General features: G+C 42.4%; 1 protein-coding gene across 7 annotated transcripts in view; it reads right to left on the bottom strand.

Annotated features, from left to right (window-relative positions):
- The window catches only part of FRY (FRY microtubule binding protein), a 526,666-nt gene that overhangs the window by 138,954 nt on the left and 372,332 nt on the right, over positions 1–15,380 (bottom strand). For all 7 annotated transcript variants that reach the window (XM_056561876.1, XM_056561877.1, XM_056561878.1 and 4 more), the window contains 3 exons: positions 9,397–9,579; positions 9,109–9,195; positions 8,172–8,431 (listed from right to left, as the gene is read on the bottom strand). In XM_056561876.1, the coding sequence (XP_056417851.1) occupies positions 8,172–8,431; positions 9,109–9,195; positions 9,397–9,579 (530 nt within the window). The remainder of the gene's footprint in view (positions 1–8,171; positions 8,432–9,108; positions 9,196–9,396; positions 9,580–15,380) is intronic.

Here is a 15,380-nt window from a genome sequence, read left to right as displayed (position 1 = left end):
TCCAGTACTTATCATCTGCTGTATACTACAGAGGAAGTTGGGTAGTCTTTCCAGTCTGACCACAGTGCTCTCTGCTGACACCTCTGTCCATGTCAGGAACTGTCCAGAGCATGACCAAATCCCCATAGCAAACCTCTCCTGCTCTGGACAGTTTTTTTTTTACAAGGACAGAGGTGGCAGCAGAGAGCACTGCAGTCAGACTGGAAAGAACTACACAACTTTCTCTGGAGCACACAGCAGCTGATAAGGAAGGATTTAGATTTTTATATAGAAGAAATTTACATATCTGTATAACTTTCTGTCAATGGATTTGCATTTTTTTTCCCTCCGGAGTACCGCTTAAACATTGCACACTTTTGAGCACATTTTAAGACTCAAAATTAGGCTTGTTTTATAAGCAAAATGAGCCTTAGCTTAATAAGCTTTTTTGCTTTTTATGCACAAATTGATTTTTAGAGAGCCCTTTTTAGAGCTTTTTTTCATGCATTTTATATATGTTTTGCCAATAAAGTCCTTGCATGCTATAAATATGCCTTTTTGTGTGTAAGACAACCATACATTAACTTTCATGCTTTTTCCTATTTAATTCATTGTAAATTCAATGGGAAAAGGATGTAAACCCAACATATTTTGAGGCATAAAAAGCCATTTTATGTCTCTACCTACACGGGAAAAATTAACCTGTGAGAAATCATAACCAAATATGTTCACAGGACATGTAAGAAGATCCCTACAACAGGAACTAAGGCTTCCATGTACAAAAAGACCTTTGAGGATCCAGCGGTGTGATCTGATTGGGCAACACCATCATATTTCTTTTACAACTATTTTGATCTCTCTTCCCTCTGTTCCTCTAAAACAAATTTGTTTTTAGATCATTGATTTTCCACAAAGATATTATAATCCAAGAGGAAATACTGCAGATTTTTAAGAGGAAGTACAGAGATTTGTACTAAGCCAACTATCCTGACCCCCTTTTAGTCACATAAAAGATTTGAGGTTGTAGCCAGACATGCCAGCCATTTAAAAAATAAGTTTTTAGTACAACAGGCTAAAGAACATCATCACATTCCAAACATGTTAGGGTGTTTCCTCGTTATCAGCCATGTCAGGTCTAATTTTGTAAAAGTTTTTTTTTTTTTTTTAAAGCTTGATTGATTTTAGCCTGTTGTGCTGGAGAACTTCTATTTTTGATGGCAGATCTGTGGCGAGAACCTTCTGTGCACTCAAATGCTACTAATAGGAGTAATATAAGGTGAACTTTTTCTATTGAAGCCAGAGATTTGCAATATTTTAAAGGGGTACTCCCGTGGAAAACTTTTTTTTTTTTTTTTAATCAACTGGTGCCAGAAAGTTAAACAGATTTGTAAATCATTTCTATTAAAAAATCTTAATCCTTCCAGTACTTTTTAGGGACTGTATACTAAAGAGAAATCCAAAAAAGAAATGCATTTCCTCTGATGTCATGACCACAGTGCTCTCTGCTGACCTCTGCTGTCCATTTTAGGAACTGTCCAGAGCAGCATATGTTTGCTATAGGGATTTTCTTCTGCTCTGGACAGTTTCTAAAATGGACAGCAGAGGTCAGCAGAGAGCACTGTGGTCATGACATCAGAGGAAATGCATTTCTCTTTTTGATTTCTCTTTAGTATACAGCCCCTAAAAAGTACTGGAAGGATTAAGATTTTTTAATAGAAGTGATTTACAAATCTGTTTAACTTTCTGGCACCAGTTGATTAAAAAAAAAAAAAAAAAAAAGTTTTCCAAGGGAGTACCCCTTTAACTATAGTCTTAAAGGTAAGTAAAGGCTAAAATGTGCATCCATGAAACCACTATCAAACTTTAGTTCTCTGAGACCTGTGATGATTTCTGAGGGCTCCCATCTACAAGGTCCTTTTATTTTGACAGTCATTTTAGATGTTGTTGAACACACAATGCATAGGGTCAATACAGTACTGCATATTTGAGACTCCTAGATCTTTGTGGCAAGACTAGTTTATTTAGAGCCTGGACCACCAGAGTATCCTATGCTACACTAGTAGACCTACAGTGATCCCTCAAGTTACAATGGCCTCAACATACAATAGTTTCAACATACAATGGTCTTTTCTGGACCATTGTAAGTTGAAACCAGACTCAACATACAATGCTACAGACAGTCCAGAACTGTGAAAAGTGTCAATGGCCGGAAGATGTGACCAATCAGAATGGGCAATTTACTGATAAAACACCTGTATTATTGAAGTGCATGCACTGACTGATGTCTGGTAGCGCCTCCTACAGTACAGGGAGGTATTACATGTTCTGTACTCTTTACCTGTGCCAGGGTTACCTGCTCCTTTGGACACCAGGTGAGGGCGACTCCATGTTACTGTACAGGACCCCGAAGAAGCTCCTGTCCTCTGCATAGACCAGTGTTTGCCAAGCAGGGTGCCCCCAACTGTTGCAAAACTACAACTCCCAGCATGCCCGGACAGCCTTTGGCTGTCCGGGCATGCTGGGAGTTGTAGTTTTGCAACAGCTGGAGGCTCCCTGCTTTGGAAACACTGACATAGACAGTGATTTACAGCTCCCAGCAGCTCTTTCTTACTTTTATATGTAAGGATTTGCTTTATCTATATTAGTTATCTACTTATTTTTCCTTAATTCTCACTTTTTCCTATTTTTGGATGACATTTTGGTGCCTTTAGAACCGATTACCAGGTTTCCATAGAGTTATGGTCTCAACATACAATGGTCGCCCTGGAACCAATTAATATTGTAACTTGAGGGACCACTGTATATGACTCTGCATGGAACCCCAGGGGAGAGCCCTACAGAATTAGCAGGTTGAAGACCACTGCGGCCTTCGTCATCATCCAGACCCCCCACCCCCTTTAGTTTTGTACTCACCTCCGCTCGGCGGGAAGCAAGGGTGAGCTGCTCATGAACGTCCCTGTGCGTCGTCGTCAAGGCAACGTCACTATTCCGAGGCCAGGCGCGGAGAAGAGACCCCCCCCCCCCGGTGAAGATGGACAGCCCGGAACGACTATCCCTCCCCACCGGACGGTCCCTGCAGCACAGATGGCCCGGACTAGCTCACCCTTGCTTCCCGCCGAGGGGAGGTGAGTACAAAACTAAAGGGGGTGGGGGGGGGTCTGGATGATGACGAAGGCCGCAGTGGTCTTCAACCTGCTAATTCTGTAGGGCTCTCCCCTTGGGTTCCATGCAGAGTCATATACAGTGGTCCCTCAAGTTACAATATTAATTGGTTCCAGGATGATGACAAAGGCCCAGGCAGTGGTCTTCAACCTGCATGACAAAGGCCCGGGCAGTGGTCTTCAACCTGCGGACCTCCAGATGTTTCAAAACTACAATTCCCAGCATGCTGGGAGTTGTAGTTTTGAAACATCTGAAGGTCCGCAGGTTGAAGACCACCGAGGGCGGAGAGTTCACTCGAGTATAAGCCGACGGGGGGTGTTTTCAGCACGAAAGATCGTGCTGAAAAACTCGGCTTATACTCGAGTATATACGGTACCAATAGGTTACTTCCGAAAAGATCGATATAGCCCATGGCGATCATTTCCACTTGAAAATAATAACATTTGCTCAAAATGTCAACCATCCCCTGGAAAAGTGTCTTCTGCATCCTCAAACTGACTGACATCCTTGCTAGTTGCGGTATAAAATGTACTCTCTCTCTGTACATGGCACTTAACTCTGCAGCACGCCTCTACACTGCGGTAACTATTATTACATTTCACAGCGTGTTAGCTTTTAATGGAGATCTCAAGAACAAGCAGTACATGAACAGAACTATAAATAAAGACAAATCTGCTTAATGAGATCTAACAGAGGACATTATCTTTGTAATAATACAATGGAAATGATTTAAGCATTCTAGTACGGTATTGTACTGTTCTGGAAACAAGGCAATAGCACGATTAGCTAGAGATGAAGAAAATAGAGAGATGTGACAACTTGTGTTGTTTCTGTCCTCTAATAAATATCAAGGGAACCTGTACCGTGAAATACCCCCAATTATTGTCTTGCCGATAGACCAACTCTATCAAAGCAGCATTCAAAAACAAATACAGAGTTGTATCTTATCTTTCTATAGCACCAACATAATCCACAGCACTGTACAGACATCATCAATCCTTAATGGCGCTCACAATCTAAGGGCAATGCAGGAAGGGCCCCCAAACTATCACAGAATCTTTTGTGTGGCCTTTTGCTTCCATCATTCGTCAGCAGCACATCCCCTATTACACAGGAAGATGTGCGGGTGACAAACCAGGATATTTTAGCGAATCAATGCGCAGCGATCAGTTATTGAACGAGCACTTCCTTCCTTGTTGGCTGATCGCTGGTCCTATAACACAGGGCTATATCGATCTTTTCGGAAGTAAACTATTGGTACCGTATATACTCGAGTACAAAACTAAAGGGGGTGGGGGGTGTGGATGACTACGAAGGCCACAGTGGTCTTCAACCTGCGGACCTCCAGATGTTTCAAAACTACAACTCCCAGCATGCCCAGACAGCCAATGGCTGTCTGGGCATGCTGGGAGTTGTAGTTTTGAAACATCTGGAGGTCCGCATGTTGAAGACCACTGTGACATTGACAGGCGGTAATGATGAAGGGGGGTGTGGGATGATGACAGATGGGGATGATGAAGTGGGGGTGTGGGATGATGACAGGGGATGATGACAGGCGGTGATGATGAAGGGGGGGTGTGGGATGATGACAGGGGGATGATGACAGGCGGTGATGATGAAGGGTGTGTGTGGGATGATGACAGATGGTGATGATGAAGGGGGGGGTGGGATAATGACTTGGGGATGATGACAGGCGGTGATGATGAAGGGGGGTGTGGGATGATGACAGGGGGTGATGATGAAGGGGGGTGTGGGATGATGACAGGGGGTGATGATGAAGGGGGTGTGTGGGATGATGACAGGCGGTGATGATGAAGGGGGGTGTGGGATGATGACAGGGGGTGATGATGAAGGGGGTTTGTGGGATGATGACAGGGGGTGATGATGAAGGGGGGTGTGGGATGATGATAGGGGGATGATGACAGGCGGTGATGATGAAGGGGAGGTGTGGGATGATGACAGGGGGATGATGACAGGCGGTGATGATGAAGGGGGGGTGTGGGATGATGATAGGGGGATGATGACAGGCGGTGATGATGAAGGGGAGGTGTGGGATGATGACAGGGGGATGATGACAGGCGGTGATGATGAAGGGGGTGAGGGATGATGACTAGTGTTGCTCGCGAATATTCGCAATTCGAATTTTATTCGCGAATATCGAATATTCGCAAATTCGCGAATATTCGCGAATATAGCGCTATATATTCGTAATTACGAATATTCGGTTTTTTTTATTATTATTTAGTTTTTTTTTTTCACAGTACACATCACAGTGATCATCCCTCTCTGCTTCCAGCTTATGTGGTGTAAGAAGGCTCTAATACTACTGTGTGAGACTGGTGTGCGAATTTTCGCATATCCGAAAATTTGCAAATGTTAATTTTCGCATATGCGAAATTTCACGCATGTTAATTTTTGTACATGCAAATTTTCGCATATGTTAATTTTCGCACATGCGAATATTCGCACGTTCGAAAATAAAAATATTCGTCCATATATTCGCGAATATTCGCGAATTCGAATATGGCCTATGCCGCTCAACACTAATGATGACAGGGGGATGATGACAGGCGGTGATGATGAAGGGGGGTGTGGGATGATGACAGGGGGATGATGACAGGCGGTGATGATGAAGGGGGGGAGTGGGATGATGACAGGGGGATGATGAGAGGGGGATGATGACAGGCGGTGATGATGAAGGGGGGGGAGTGGGATGATGACAGGTGGTGATGATGAAGGGGGGTGTGGGATGATGACAGGGGGATGATGACAGGCGGTGATGATGAAGGGGGGGAGTGGGATGATGACAGGGGGATGATGAGAGGGGGATGATGACAGGCGGTGATGATGAAGGGGGGGAGTGGGATGATGACAGGGGGATGATGACAGGCGGTGATGATGAAGGGGGGAGATGAAGGGGGGGATGATGACAGGGTAATAATGAAGGGGGGGATGATGACAGGGTAATGATGAAGGGGGGATGATGACAGGCGGTGATGATGAAGGGGGGATGATGACAGGGTAATGATGAAGGGGGGGATGATGACAGGCGGTGATGATGAAGGGGGGGTGTGGGATGATGATAGGGGGATGATGACAGGCGGTGATGATGAAGGGGGGTGTGGGATGATGACAGGGGGATGATGACAGGCGGTGATGATGAAGGGGGGTGTGGGATGATGACAGGGGGATGATGACAGGCGGTGATGATGAAGGGGGGTATGGGATGATGACAGGGGGATGATGACAGGTGGTGATGATGAAGGGGGGTGTGGGATGATGACAGGGGGTTGATGACAGGCGGTGATGATGAAGGGGGGGAGTGGGATGATGACAGGGGGATGATGACAGGCGGTGATGATGAAGGGGGGAGATGAAGGGGGGGATGATGACAGGGTAATGATGAAGGGGGGGATGATGACAGGGTAATGATGAAGAGGGGATGATGACAGGCGGTGATGATGAAGGGGGGATGATGACAGGGTAATGATGAAGGGGGGGATGATGACAGGGTGATGATGAAGGGGGGATGATGACAGGGTGATGATGAAGGGGGGATGATGACAGGCGGTGATGATGAAGGGGTGATGATGACAGGGTGATGATGAAGGGGTGATGATGACAGGGTGATGATGATGAGGGTGTTAATGATGGGGGTCTGGATGATTACATGGGGGGGATGATGTATTTCCCACACTAGGCTTATAGTCGAGTCAATAACTTTTCCTGGGTTTTTGGGGTGAAATTAGGGGCCTCAGCTTATATTCGGGTCGGCTTATACTCGAGTATATGCGGTATGTTTTTGGAGGTAGGCGAAAACGGAAGTACCCATAGGAAGCCCACACAAACATGGAGGAAACACACAAACTCTATGCAGATGTTGCTCTTGGTCAAAAGTAAAACCAGGACCCCATTGCTGCAAAACATAAATACCAACCACTATTGTATTGCCCTGATTCGTAACTGGTCCCACATCTACCTTGTGCCATTTGTAAAGCTGGTGTCTTCTTATTCAGAAAGGGGGCCCTTGGGCTAGCTCTAAGGGCTCAGGTGAATGCATTGTCTTTGTAGCTCCTATAGCTAAGGTTTTACATCTTTATATATAAAAAAGGCAATTCATGGTCACATATATTTTTCGCTATATCTAAACAATTTGGAGATTTTTTTGTTGTCCATTCAAATTTCTATGGATATACCTACAGTAGAACGGCAAATCCCTTCACCAGTCTGACTCAATTCTTCAACCTATGGCCAAATTATCTTAGGATAAAGAAGGGATAAGGAGACTTGTCTGGGCTCATACCTCACCCATCTCTCATTCCAAAAAGTCTAGCTATTTGATACCTTTTGGTTCAATATGGAAGCTTTTGAGATTTCTTAAAGGGGTACTATGGTGGAAAACATTTTTTATTTTATTTTTTTAAATCAACCGATGCCAGAAAGTTAAACAGATGTGTAAATTACTTCCATTAAAAAATCTTAATCCTTCCAGTACTTATCAGCTACTGTATGCTCCAGAGGAAGTTGAGTGTTTCTTTTCAGTCCGACCACAGTACTCTCTGCTGACACCTCTATCCATTTTAGTAACTGTCCAGAGCAGAAGAAGTTTGCTATGGGGATTTGCTTCTACTCTTAACAGTTCCTGACATGGACAGAGGTGTCAGCAGAGAGCACTGTGGTCAGACAGAAAAGAACTACACAACTTCCTGTGGAGCATACAACAATTGATAAGTACTGGAAGGGTTATGATTTTTACAAACCTGTTTAACTTTCTGCCGCCAGTTAATTTGAAAATAATTGTTTTCCACCGGAGTACCCCTTTAAAAGAGAGACCTAAATATATTATAAATGATATAATATATAAATTATATTATATAGCTACAATTCTCATCTCTAGGAATGGTTCTAATGTATTAGCTTTCTGTTACCATCTCCTATAGCCATATTAATCAGACTTTAATACCTGTCCGCAACTATTACGGCCTTAATCACCTTTAATAAGATACATCGCAATGTGTTGTCCTACTTACTTAGGGTCCACCAATGGCATCAGCAGCTGCAGTCGTGTAAAAGCATACGGCCACGCGTAGCTGAGGGCTGTAGGGCAATGTTTCGGCAAGTTTTCTTGCCTAAGAAATGTGAAGAGGCAGAGAACCCACGGGTCCTTTACGGACTGTGCAAATATCCACACGTGAGAGGGGCTTTTGACATCGTAATGGCTATTGACAAGGACGGCGTTCCAGTCCACCAACCACTGTAGGTCCACGTTGTGAGTAAATGGCAGGGCGGCCTGGCAATGAAGCAAAGTTTTTATTCACTTTTTGGTTAAAGGAATAGTAAGTAGGTCTTGCAACCATGATATTTATCTATATGTTTTAGGGGGTCCTAAAATATATGCACACGGGGGTAACAGAGGTGGAGACAGAAGGAGGTCTACAAATATATGTATATGTAGGTCAGAAAAGGACTGCATAGATCAGTGCTTCCCAACCAGGGTGCCTCAAGCTATTGTAAAACTACAACTTCCAGCATGCCCGGACAGGCTTCGGCTGTCCGGGCATGCTGAGAGTTGTAGTTTTACAAAAGCTGGAGGCACCTGATTGGGAAACAGTGGCATAGATAGTATCATGGCTGGTCAACCCAGTAAATTGTACATCATGGCCAGGTGGAGTCTATTCGGGAGATTTATCAAAACCTGTCCATAGGAAAAGTTGCTGAGTTGCCCATAGCAACCAATCAGATCGCTTCTTTCATTTTTTCAGAGGCCTTATCAAAAATGAAAGAAGCGATCTGATTGGTTGCTATGGGCAACTCAGCAACTTTTCCTCTGGACAGGTTTTGATCAATCTCCCCCGATATCTTTTCCACTATCAGCAACAAAAACGGCACCAATAACACTATATAAAAACAACAACAATCATCAATCCTCCTCATCTAAATTATACTCGCATAATAAAATCTACTTACAGAGTCGGACACCGCGACATGTAGGAAGCTTTCAAGTATCGAAGGACTGAGCTGATCCAGCACATCAATCATCGGCTTGTCATCTTCCTATAAACAATCAATGCAGATTCTTATACCAATACAGTAATATAATAGGATCAGCCTAAAGGATATCATTGCTTTCAATGGGTTAAAGACAGGCTAATAGTGGAGGTGAAGGGAACAGGCCTTATTGGGGGGGGGGGGGGGGGGGGGGGGGGTCACAATGACAAAAACCACTAGAAAATGTAGACCTGGCACAACTCATACCTCGGCTTGTCCCAGTGCAGTAAATAGTGCTCGGACCTCTTTGAGTATTAAAACCGCCATCTTTCGGGTAGCCAGTTGAAAACTGCAAAGTAACAATAGTGCAAATCCTTCCACTGCGTGCAAGACATTGGAATAAGGTCCCCGTTCAGACTGTATCCGGTGACTGGAGCCGTTAGGAATTAACTGGGTTAAAAAAAAAAAAATAAAGTAAAAATACATGGAAGAGATTAAAAAGGAACCATAATTCACATATGATTAGTCCATTAAAAACTTTTGATGACAACTGTAGCAGATAACTACACCCACAATCATACAGAAAGTTCCTCTGCAAGAATGGTATTAGGCCTCTTTCCTTACATTCTTCTTCTTTTATTTTATTTTTTTTAAATATGCTTTTTTCTTATTTCTCATTTTTTTTATTAATCTACTGTATATTATATAGTATATATAAACTTGGTAAATATATTACTTACAGGTAAACTATATAAATCAACCTTAACCTATTTCCTTTGCCCCTATTTTCAAGGGTTTTTGTCTGAAGTTCCATGCAAGTCTATGGAACTTTTGGTACATCTCCGTATTGCCCTTTTCTCTGGACAGGATCTGAGGTTGGGATATGAGGACAAGATATGAGGTTGGCATATGAGGACGAGATATGGAGGTCAGGATATGAGGATGGGATATGAGGTTGGGATAGGAGGACAGCATATGAGGACGAGATATGGAGGTCGGGATATGAGGATGGGATATGAGGTTGGGATAGGAGGACAGCATATGAGGACGGGATATGAGGACTGGATATGAGGACGGGATATGAGGATGGGATGTGAGGATGGGATGTGAGGACAGGATATGAGGATGGGATATGAGGACAGCATATGAGGACAGGATATGAGGACGGGATATAAGGTTGAGATATGAAGTCGCAATAGGAGGACGAGATATGAGGTCGGCATGTGAGGACAGGATAGGAGGACAGCATATGAGGGCGGGATATAAGGTTGGGATATGAGGTCGCAATATGAGGACGAGATATGAGGTTGAGATACGAGATTGGGATATGAGGATAGAATATGAGGTTAAGATATGAGGTCGGAATATGAGGTTGAAATATAAGGTCAGGATATAAGGATGAGAGCGTTTTCCTCTCCCACAAGGTTTAGGTAGAAAGACCAGTCAACGTCGGGTACTCTGCTAGTTATATCATATATTAAAGTTTTTGTTTTTATTATCTCAGACAGTTATGGCATTATAAAACAAAAACCTCCAAGGAACGTGGAGTTCAGGCGCTGAAGGACCAGACAGGGTAGAAGCAGTAAAACATTTATTCCCAGTATGCAACACGTTTCGCGCACGTGCGCTTCATCAGGCATATGGACAAGGGAACAGGAAGTACTTTTATAAATACCAAACACAGAAGATTAACCCCTCATTGTCAGAACAATCATCCAATGGGGGAGTAACAGGAAGTGGGAACATTTTACCCTTTTGCCACTTCCTGTTACTCCCCCATTGGATGATTGTTCTGACAATGAGGGGTTAATCTTCTGTGTTTGGTATTTATAAAAGTACTTCCTGTTCCCTTGTCCATATGCCTGATGAAGCGCACGTGCGCGAAACGTGTTGCATACTGGGAATAAATGTTTTACTGCTTCTACCCTGTCTGGTCCTTCAGCGCCTGAACTCCACGTTCCTTGGAGGTTTTTGTTTTGCATTGCTACACTGGTGGAACGGTGGAACGGCCCATGCACAACGTGTTTTGGTAAGCGCTATTTTCCACCTAGTGTCTTACATTGATTTGGCGATATTACACCATGGAGCGCTCCTTCTTTGTCTTTTTCTAGTTATGGCATTAGTCACAGCAAATGAGACTAAAGGAACCATATAAGTTTGTCAACACGACTGTATAATGTGTATGGGGACCTCCCAAGCGACAGACAATGTTGAGGGAGAGAAGGGTCAACAGCCGACTCTTTTGTTCTCAGAGTTATAGGCCATTAAAGGAGTGTGGCAGCGGCTTACCCCTCCTCTCTCTATTGAGAGCACATGGATGTCTGGTTGTGCTGAACATTAATGTCTATGTGGAGAATGAAGGAGATCATTTTTGGCCAAACAACTCTTTCTGGGGCACTCATTGAGAGAATGGGGCTCCCTAAGACCCTTTTCACTAGGTGTAGTAGTTGGCAGTGGCCATAACCATGCATATTGAATGGAGAGATGGTCATGTAAGCCCTTCTCTTCCGGACCCCCATCTATAAGACATTTATGGCAAAACTTTCAATGCACATTCGCCCGCATTATAACTTTGTATTTAGTGACTCCTCTCTTCTCATTCCAATCTTCAGATCCAAATCCAAGTCTAGAACATATTTTATACATTAAAAACTCTATTAAATTCTCGCCAGCCGCTACTGGATTAAATTATTTAGATTTCATGTCTTCTTTTATAAAGCCTTCTTCTCTGACCTTGTAGAAGACTTTTTCATTTCTTCGAGAATCGCTTCATAAATATTTAAAGATGAAGTATTCAGAACAGCGCTACATCAGAATGCGGCAGATCAGCCCCAAAGGACCTGACCAGCCATAAAAATAACCCAAATGCTAAAATATTATGTATGCACGTACCATCTACCTACAGCACAGGCATCTATTCTGTGAACAGCTCAAGCACAACCACACTGTCTCTCAGGCTTTTTCAATTTTTGCCTGAAATAAATAGGTTAATACAATGTTTTCCAAACAGTGTGCCTCCAGCTGTAGCAAAACTACAATTCCCAGCATCCCCGGACAGCCTTTGGCTGTCCGGGCATGCTGGGAATTGTAGTTTTGCAACAGCTGAAGGCACACTGTTTGAAAAACACTGGGTTAATGCTTAAAGGGGTACTTCAGTGGAAAACATTTTTTTTTTAAATCATCTGGTGCTAGAAAGTTATAAAGATTTGTAATTTACTTCTATTTAAAAATCTTAATCCTTCCAGTACATATCAGCTGCTCTATGCTCCAGAGAAAGTTGTGTAGTTCTTTTCAGTCTGACCACAGTGCTCTCTGCTGCCACCTTTGTCCATGTCAGGAACTGTCCAGAGCAGGAGAGGTTTGCTATGGGGATTTGCTTCTGCTCTGTACAGTTCCTGACATGGACAGAGGTGGCAGCAGAGAGCACTGTGGTCAGACTGGAAAGAACTATATAACTTCCTCTGTAGTATACAGCAGCTGATAAGTACTGGAAGGATTAAGATTTAATAGAAACAATTTACAAATCTGTCTAACTTTTTGGCACCAGTTGATTTAAAAACATTTTTGTCCACTGGAATACCCCTTTAAATATTAAGCATTTCACCCAACGATAAGAGCTGCATCCCTACTGCATATTAACACCAATAAAAAACAAGGAAATTGAAGAGGATATAGACGTCCTTTACGTTATTTACATGACTGGCTGCAAGGTACCATGTAGCATAACTGTCTATCCCAGTCTTTCCTATGCGACCCCATATATTCTAGTTCTGCCTATTAAAAAATATACCAAATACATGAGAATCCCATTGACTTTAAAGGCCAGACTCATTGTATGACTGAAAAATAAACAGCCTTAAAAAGCCAAGTAAAAATCTGAATCAAGCAGTTGTCTTCTATATATCCACCAATTTCCATTAGAAACACCTTTTCTATGTCTTTTATATTACATGATCTATATAATTTCTATTACACTAATATATACGTACGCCCTACGCCCGGTCCCGGCATTTAAAACGGGGTCACGCCGTGACCCCATGTCATACCGGGTCGGTCCTGGCGACGAATGATAGCCGGGACCCTGGGCTAATAGCGTGCGGCACCGATCATGTGCCATGCTCTATTAACCCTTTAGACGCGGCGATCACAGTTGATCTCCGTGTCTAAAATGAAAGTGAAAGCTTCCCGGCAGCTCAGTCGGGCTGATCAGGACTATCGCGATAAAATCGCGATGTTCCAATCAGCTAGCACGCGAGCGTAGGTCCTCTTACCTTGCTCCGTCGCGTCCGAACGGCGTTCGATTGCTCCAAGCCTGTAACGCCTATAACGCTGATCCATGCAAAGCTTTTGGCTTTGCAGAGATCAGTGTAAAAGATCAGTGTGTGCAGTGCTATAACCCCCTATGGGAGCTATAACACTCAAAAAATAAAAAGTTAATAATGGTCATTTAACCCCTTCCCTAATAAAAGTAAGAACCACCCCCCTTTTCCAATAAAAAAAACAGTGTAAATAAAAAGAAACATGTGGTATCGCTGTTTGCTGAAATGTCCGAATTATAAAAATATATAGTTAATTAAACCACACGGTCAATGGCGTACGCGCAAAACAATTCAAAATAGTGTATTTTTGGTCCCTTTTTATATCATGAAAAAATGAATAAAAAGTGATCAAAAAGTGATATGCATACAAATATATAATGGTACCGATAAAAACTTCAGATTACGGCGCAAAAAATGAGCCCTCATACCGGCCCGTACGCGGAAAAATAAAAAAGTTATAGGGGTCAGAAGATGAGAACTTTTAACGTATAAATTTTCCTGCATGTAGTTATGATTTTTTTTAAGGAGTACGACAAAATCCAACCTATATTTCGCTGTGGATTTTTTGGTAAAATGACCAATGTCACTGCAAAGTAGAATTGGTGGCGCAAAAAATAAGCCATGATATGGAATTTTATGTGCAAAATTGAAAGCGTTATGATTTTTTTGAAGGTGAGGAGGAAAAAATGAGAATGCAAAAACGGAAAAACCCTGCGTCCTTAAGGGGTTAAATGCCCTGTGACTGTTTAATAAATTTGGTGCACCTAAACATTAGCAGCGCACAAACTAAAAGGTGGACAAAAATGGTTCCCCTACACGTCCAATGATAAAATCCCCCATACTCTGTGTTAAAAAAACGCTCCATATGATCAGAAACTTAGGTTATTTAACAATATACTTGCAATTGCAGCAATTCATATACTGTATTCTCCTATTTTAGCGATCTACTGTACATAGCCATAAACTTTGATTTATAGTGAAAAGGGGCCTCTAAAGGAGACATTTCAATACCCACTATAGGGTTGGTCTGCGTTTATGAGATACTAAAATCTTTCAGCTAACACAATATTTTACAGTCTAATGTTTTTAAGATGATATTTTGGTATCCTCAACACATCAAATAAAAAGAAAAAATGGTGCGAAAAAAAAAAAGCCATAAAACTGCTACAAAACATAATAGACAGATAACATTAATGGTCTGGAACAATAACACTGAATTTAGGAAACAGGTACCCACGCTTGCAATAATAGGTCATACTGGAAAACTATGGATAGAGGTAGTCATGTAAGTCACCAAGTCTAAAATGAGCAAAGCAGAACGCAAATGTTCTATAACATATTCAAGAAAAAAACAAGAAACAAATTTCCAATCATTTTGCATCCGCTGTGAAAGTTCTTACATCAAATCAGTCTCTGGCTGAGACGTTGATTGTGTCAGCAGCAATATTAAAGCAAATGTGTCACCTAGATGTTATTTTCCTGATAAGAGGCAGATACTGAAAAATGTTCTTTTTTCCTAATCTGTTCCTATTTCATGATTGTGTTCTTTTAGTTAATCTTTTGTACACTGTCACTTTGCGTGAGTAATTTTTAACAGCATTTAGTGATATGCTTTAAGAAAGGACCCATGGACCGTAGACAAGAATAGACAGGACCTGTCCCATTCACATGCATTGGAAACACTACTGGGCATTCTCTGTGACCTTTTCAGAGGTCATTCTAGAAGGAGGAATGGTGAGCTTGCTCGCTGTGAATGGTGTCTTATCTCTTTACTGGTGTCACTATTCACTTTAATCCTGTATGTGCTTGAAAAAAAGGCATTGCTGGTAAATAACATAACAACATTTAGTGATATGCTTTACGACAGGACCCATGGACCATAGATTACAACAGACAGGACCTGTCCAATTCTGTCAAATTGAAAATACTACT

The sequence above is a fragment of the Hyla sarda genome, chromosome 2 (assembly GCF_029499605.1).
Source record: "Hyla sarda isolate aHylSar1 chromosome 2, aHylSar1.hap1, whole genome shotgun sequence".
Taxonomy (NCBI): domain Eukaryota; kingdom Metazoa; phylum Chordata; class Amphibia; order Anura; family Hylidae; genus Hyla; species Hyla sarda.
This window is presented reverse-complemented; position numbering and strand designations above follow the sequence as displayed.